General features: G+C 32.0%; 1 protein-coding gene across 2 annotated transcripts; it reads left to right on the top strand.

Annotated features, from left to right (window-relative positions):
- Window positions 1-3434: 3434 nt before the first annotated feature.
- Window positions 3435-6900, top strand: LOC115988648 (receptor-like protein EIX2). Of its 2 annotated transcripts, XM_031112234.1 has the most exons (3): window positions 3435-4110; window positions 5896-6276; window positions 6753-6900. In XM_031112234.1, exons 1-2 carry the CDS (start codon window positions 3522-3524, stop codon window positions 6243-6245), a joined length of 939 nt encoding a protein of 312 aa, XP_030968094.1. In that variant the 5' UTR covers window positions 3435-3521; the 3' UTR covers window positions 6246-6276; window positions 6753-6900. The 2 variants fall into 2 exon arrangements, with proteins under 2 accessions (XP_030968094.1, XP_030968093.1); XM_031112233.1 differs by lacking the exon at window positions 3435-4110 and having other exon boundaries at window positions 4117-6276.
- Window positions 6901-7242: the final 342 nt, after the last annotated feature.

The raw sequence follows: 7242 nt of genomic DNA on the forward strand, positions 1-7242 counted from the left end.
TCTTTTTTTTAACAATTACACATCTCTCAATATTTTTTTATTCAATACTTGATTATTATTATAATAGAAAAAAATATTTGAAGAATGAATAGTAATCCATCAGACTAGATGAGTTACTGTTCATGACCAAAAAAAATTTCCAGGTATAGAGAGTCCATTGGAGACTATTTTTAGGGTGCCATTCTCTATTATAGATATTTTTATGCATTTAGCTACACGATTGGAGATGCTCTTATAAGCGTAGTATATGTTGATTTCTATGTAGAGAAATGCTCTATGCTACTTATTTATAATATTTTTACAATATTTTCACAATAAATTTTAGATGACAAGTTTTAATTAGCTGTTGTTATTGAGCAAAAAAATCATTTTAATGATGGATTTAAGTTAAAATTAATAACAATTTACTATAATTTATTGTAAAAATATTGTAAAAATATTATAAATATAACGTTTCCATTCTTTATAAGGGGCTCATATGAAATGCATCACAGTATCCAAGAAGGGTAGCATCCATTAAGAATGAGTGTTAGATAGTAAGAATCAAGAGTGAGGAAATAAGAAAACAAAAGGTGAAGTAGTGAAGAGTGTGTTATAAGTATTAGGCTAAAATACAAAATGCACCCCTCTAAATTTGACTGAAATTCAATTCAGACTTCTAATTTTATTTTTGTTTTATTTAGTTCTCTAAATTTCAAATTTATTCAATTTAGACATTTCATCCAATTTCCTTAAAAATTTGCCATTAAAACAATATTTTTCCCACATGAAAAAAAAAAATCTATAAAAGTATATATATATATATATTTATTTATATATGATAGACTTTCTACGTGAGAATTTGTTTCTCAAATTATCTTTTTTCTTTAGTTAATTACCTTAATGGCAATTTTTTAACACAATTGGACAAAAGGCATAAATTGAATAAATTTGAAACATAGAAAATTCAATTAAACCAAAGCAAAGTTAGATGACTTAAATGGATTTCTGTTAAATTTAGAGAACGCATTTTTCGGTTTAGCATAAGTATTAATAAAGCTTCTTTTCTTTTAACTTATAACCCTTTAAATATTGTACTTCAGTGTGACTAAATTTATTTGAAAGTATGGCATTCTTTTATTTTGGGGGTTAAATTTATTAAATCGGAAAACTTTGGCACTGAAAAAATCTCAACACAATAAACCTTCATAAAATGTCTCCAAATTTGGCTAATGAGTATATATCAATTGGGAAAATTATTGAATATTACGGGAGTACTATAAATGCGTACTCCTTTCTCTCACATGAATTGTGAGTCCCACCATAAATTTAACTAGTGGGACCCACAATTATGTGAGAGGGAGGAGTATATATTTATGGTACTCCAAGAGTACTCAATAATTACTCACTCTCAATTGCTGAAAACTAGGAAATCATCCCACATTGAATTCAAATCTTCTACATTTCTTTGGATACTCTACCAAATAAATTTTCTTAAATCTTAACCATACTTTAATGATTTAATGATCTAAATTTTGTCATGTCAGCATCCCACTAACAATAATCTTAATTGTTTTGTTTGCAACATTATTTTATTACTTTAAGAATATTGTTAATGGAATGCTGATATAGCAAAATTTAGACCATTAAATCTAAAGTGTGGTTAGAATTTAAGAAAATCTATTGATAAAATACCTTAAAAAATCTAGAGGATCTAAATTCTACTACATTACTCTCTCTAATGAGTAATGAGTATCCAATGCCTAAAATACTATTTATATCCACTAGTAGAACATTGGGTAGAGATATCAACCTTGAAATAGAATTAGCCAGCAATCATGTCATTTAATGTAGAATTTAAATGAAAATTTACTTTTGTGCAAACCAATTGTGCATAAACAGTATTTCATAGATTAGATTTTACTTTTGTACAATAAAATAAAAACGAAAAAAATGATCAAGGTGTGGAAGATTAGTCCAAAGCCATATACAATACAACATGCTCATGGGAAAAAGTCCTTATTCAAACAATTATCAAAAACTTTGCAGAAAAATAGAGGTACGAGAGTGCCATTGCAAAACACGTCACAGACAACAACAAAACAAAAATAATCAAAGTGTCAAAGTCTTAAAAACTTTAATAAGAATAAAGAACAATCATTTCGCAGCTACGTGAAAGACATTTTGGTTTCTTAAGTCAACAAACCGTTTGGTAATCTACTCAACACACATTTCAAACACACTTACATATATTTTAACATATTTATTCATCCACACGTATATTAAAAAATCCAAAATACCTTATTCAAACTTAGTAAAAAAACAGGCCCTATTCATAAAAAATATGATTTGTTTTTTGGGGAAGAATCGCTCTATAGTGTTTAATTGGCATGAGCTTATAAACTTAGTTTTTAACTTTTAGCTTTTATATACAACTTTTAAAATCACATTTTTTCTTGTATTCTCTTTCTTTTTAAAATTTTTTCAAGTTAGGAATATATTTTAATAACTTTCAGCAAGAAATTTTAAACAAAAAACTAGATAGAATATTCTCAAAACAACATAAATATTATCAGGAGCTGGTAGTCTCCAATTGCATCACCACTACCTGAAAGAGGCAACAAGTCAACAAGTCACCGAATTTGGACAACTGCATATAGCCTTTATTACATAAAATTTCTGGTGCACTTTAGGATAACAATGCAAAAATATTGATCAACAAGTCACCAAAAAATAAAAGAAAAAAGAAAAAAGCCAGCTATCAAAGTCTTGAAGAACCACTTGGAAAGACAATTTGCTTTTATGGAAGACTTTCAGCAAAAATCGAATAATTTGTGGGCAAAAATAGAATCAGCTATTATATTAAGAAAGTGTAAATATCACTTTAACGGGAAATAAAATAAAAAAATAAAAACAAAACTATAAAGTGAGTTAGTTCCTTTTTTTTTCTTTTCTCACAAATTTTTTTTAAAATAATTTCTAAATTAATGTATTTATAGTATCGGTTAACTTTTACTTATAATATTATATAGATTTTACTAATGTGTGTCCTAAGGACACACATTAAGTTTTCTGTTTTTGGAAATATTTTCTCGAGAATTGAAAAAGTGTAATTACTTTTTCAATTCTCGAGAAAATGTTTCCAAAAACAGAAAACTTAATGTGTGCCCTAAGGGCACATATTAACCGGACCCATATTATATTAATGTATTTAGAGTACCTAAAAGTTTAAGCTCCCAAGTACCCGAAAATGACGGTACCCACAGGAAAATGGTGCGCAAAACAAAGTAAACAAATCAAGAATATGATACAAAATGAAAAATCATCACACGGTTACATGTAATACGGTTTGGAGTCAACAAGCCAAAGTATTCATAAAAGATATAATTAAAAAATAAAAAATAAAAAAGATATTCTCAAAACAATACAAATATTATGAGTAGCCAGTGGTCTCCGATTGCATCACCACTACTCACACTCAACTTTTCTTCCTCCAAACTTTCCTTTAGAACCCGAATCCCTTCCTTCGTTATTGCTTTGTCATGGGTGCCTCTTTTGTTGCTCATGTGCTTTTTCTACTATGGTTCTTTGCCACAACCTTCAGCTTCTTCTGCAAAGCAGAGTCAAATGTCACTTGCAATGAAAAAGACAAGCAAGCACTTCTAAACTTCAAACAAGGTCTCAGTGATCCTTCGAAAAATCTCTCATCCTGGTCTGACCAAGAAGATTGCTCTAGATGGGACAGAGTTGTCTATGACAACAAAACTGGCCGAGTCACTGAGCTCCACCTCTCTGATTCGAGGTTAGGCGGTGAGATTAGTGGTTCGTTGCTCCAATTAGAGCATTTGAATTTATTGGATTTGAGTGGCAATGACTTTAATTGTACTCCTATCCCAACTTTTCTTGGTTCAATGGCTAGTCTGACACATCTTGACCTCGGTTATTCTAACTTCTCTGGACACATTCCTCATCAGCTTGGGAACCTTTCAAACCTTCGTCATCTGAATCTTGGAGGTAATTATTATCTATATGCAGATAACTTTCATTGGATCTCTAATCTCTCTTCCATTCAATACCTTGACTTGAGCAATTCCAAACATCAATCAGAAGTTGGTTGGCTTCAAATAATGAGTATGTTCCCATCTCTTTCGATGCTATTCGCGTCAGATTGTGAACTTGTTAATCTGAATCCATCTCTTGGATTTGTCAATTTCACATCTCTTCAATACCTTGATCTTTTCAATAATCTTTTCAGTCATGAGATACCTAATTGGTTCTCTAATCTCACTACAAGCCTCTTGTATCTTGACCTGGCCCGCAATTATCTAAGAGGCGAGATACCAACGAGCATTTTCAATTTACAGAAATTAGATAGTTTATTCTTGTATTCCAATAAGATAATTGGGAAAATTCCAGAGTCGTTGGGCCAGCTTAAACATCTAACATATCTCAATATGCTGGATAATTCTTTTAGTGGTCCAATTCCCTCTTCCATTGGGAATTTATCTTATTTGGAAGGATTATGGCTCTCTGAGAATCAGTTAAATGGTACCATTCCAAAGACTATTGGACTCCTCTCAAATTTAGAGTACTTATTTGTTGGAGATAATTTCTTAACAGGCACAGTAGACGAAGGGCATTTTACTAAACTCTCAAAATTAGAGTATCTAGATATCTCTCATACACATTTATTCTTTAATGTGAAATCCAATTGGGTCCCTCCTTTTCAACTTACAACTATCACAATGAGCTCTTGCAAGATAGGTCCCAACTTTCCAATGTGGCTACAAACACAAAGATCCGTTAGACATTTACTCTTGTCCAAGTCAGAAATTTCAGACAAGGCTCCAGGTTGGTTCTGGAATTGGACTTCAAACATTAAAATAATCGATCTCTCTGACAACCAAATAGAAGGGGATGTATCGGAGATTGTGCTGAACTCTCATTTCATAAATCTAAGATCTAATCATTTCAAAGGTCAAATGCCACAATTGTCTACAAATGTCCAGGAGCTAAATATAGCTAACAACTCAATTTCTGGGCCAATTTCCTCTTTCATGTGCCAAAAGATGAATAGAAAGAATCAAGTAATGGTTTTAGATGCATCAAATAATCTCTTAACAGGTGCACTTCCTCACTGCTGGAAGTATTGGCAATCTTTGACCCATCTAGACTTGGGAAGCAATGATATATCGGGTAGAATTCCATACTCCCTGGGCTCTTTAGTTGCACTCCAATCACTGCATCTGCAAAACAATAGTATCTCAGGAGATATACCTTCGTCACTGAAGAAGTGCTCAAATTTGAGTCTCATTGATATAGGTGAGAATCTTTTGTCAGGGGCCATACCACCATGGATTGGAGAAATGACAAATCTTACAATTCTCCGATTAACATCCAATGGATTCAAGGGTCATATACCTTTACAAATATGTCAACTTTCTTCTCTTATAGTGTTGGATCTTGCCAATAATAGCCTTTCGGGACACATACCAAATTGCTTGAAAAATATCAGCGCCATGACAATACCTACACCCAGATTTGAAGCTCAATATTCTTACGATTATTTGGGTGGTTTGTACTATTATGGTGGAACCTATCTTGAGAATCTCAAGTTGGTTCCCAAAGGGTTGGAACTAGAATATGAAGAAAACCTTGGCTTTGTTAAGATGATAGATCTTTCAAGTAATAACTTGTCTGGATCAATCCCTTCAGAAATTTCAGTTCTTTCCGAATTGTGTTTTTTGAACTTGTCGCGAAATCAATTGATAGGAAAGATACCAGAAAAAATAGGGATCATGAAAAAGTTAGAGTCTATTGATCTCTCACAAAATCATCTATCAGGTGAAATTCCTTTAAGCTTGTCCAGTTTGACATTTCTTAGTCGCTTGAACTTGTCATACAACAACTTGTCAGGCAAAATTCCATTAGGCTCCCAGCTTCAAACTTTTGATGCATTCAGCTACATTGGCAATCCTCAACTTTGTGGTAATCCACTTCCAAAAAACTGCACAATTGGGGAAGAATCTCAAAATAGGACACCAATTGGGAAAACTGAAGAAGACTCTAATAATTCCAACTTCTACATTGGTATGGGAGTTGGATTTGCGGTTGGTTTTTGGACAGTTTGTGGAGTTCTCTTCTTCAACAGGACCTGGAGGCATGCTTATTTCAAATTCTTCGATGACATGAAGGATTGCATCTATGTGGCTACTGTGCTAAACGTAAATTGGTTGCTGGAAAAGCTAAGAAGCTGCCACCTTTAGTAAGTGAAAGTCGTCATTATCTAGCTAAGAGGTATTACTTCAAACATAACACCATTAATATCATGTTAATGTTGTAGACTTGTAGTCACCAACTTTGAACACGTAATTTAATTCACAGCTAAATGTTGTTGCCATTTGGATTTTGATTCACAAATACTGCATATGAACTCTATCTAAATTTGCAGCTAGCTCATTGGCTATGAAATAATTTATTTATAAATTTTTTAGCATAAATAGTGGGAAATCTATGAATAGTGGTTTTATGTTGAGCATAAATTTTTTTCTCATTTATATACATCATGACTTTGCACCTCACATCACATGCTTTAAGGCTTTGATTTTATACGGGAATTTTCAAATATAATGAATAGAAAATCAAAGTTGGGCTGGGCATAACTATAGAATTCTTAGAATTTCAATATTGCATCATTCGAATTGAAGTTAAGCTTAAGGTGTAGGTGGTGATTGACTATGATGTATGATTTGTGGTCCTTGTTTATATTTCAGGGAGTGGTACAAGTTCATGCTCTTCAAGATGAATCATTGGCAAAGATATTGTACTAGATCCTATTTCCTAGTTTTATCATGAAATTTACATTGAATAAAATGTTGTGGACTATGAATCCTGCACATGAAGTGTAAGAACTATTTATCTGTAGCATAGTGTTTGTATTTATAAGTTGATTTACTTCCATAAGTTTTATCAGTAATCAATCAATTCTCTGCGTTAAAATAAAAAAAATGATCTCATTTCTCTTTCTATAACTTTTATATGATCAAGGATAAAATGCATTGATATCCCTTTGCACTCACACCGCTAAAAAAAATTTATCCCCCCTTTCTTTTTATAAACATGTTGATACCTATTTTGGTGACATATTTTCTATAAGCCCTTTTCTCAACAGAAATAATTAGACCCAATATGTCTCTTTTCAGTGGTTATGTTCTGAATTCATTTCTGCAGGGCTGATTGCAGGTTTTACTTTTTATATATCCC

This window comes from Quercus lobata, chromosome 5, assembly GCF_001633185.2.
Source record: "Quercus lobata isolate SW786 chromosome 5, ValleyOak3.0 Primary Assembly, whole genome shotgun sequence".
NCBI lineage: Eukaryota > Viridiplantae > Streptophyta > Magnoliopsida > Fagales > Fagaceae > Quercus > Quercus lobata.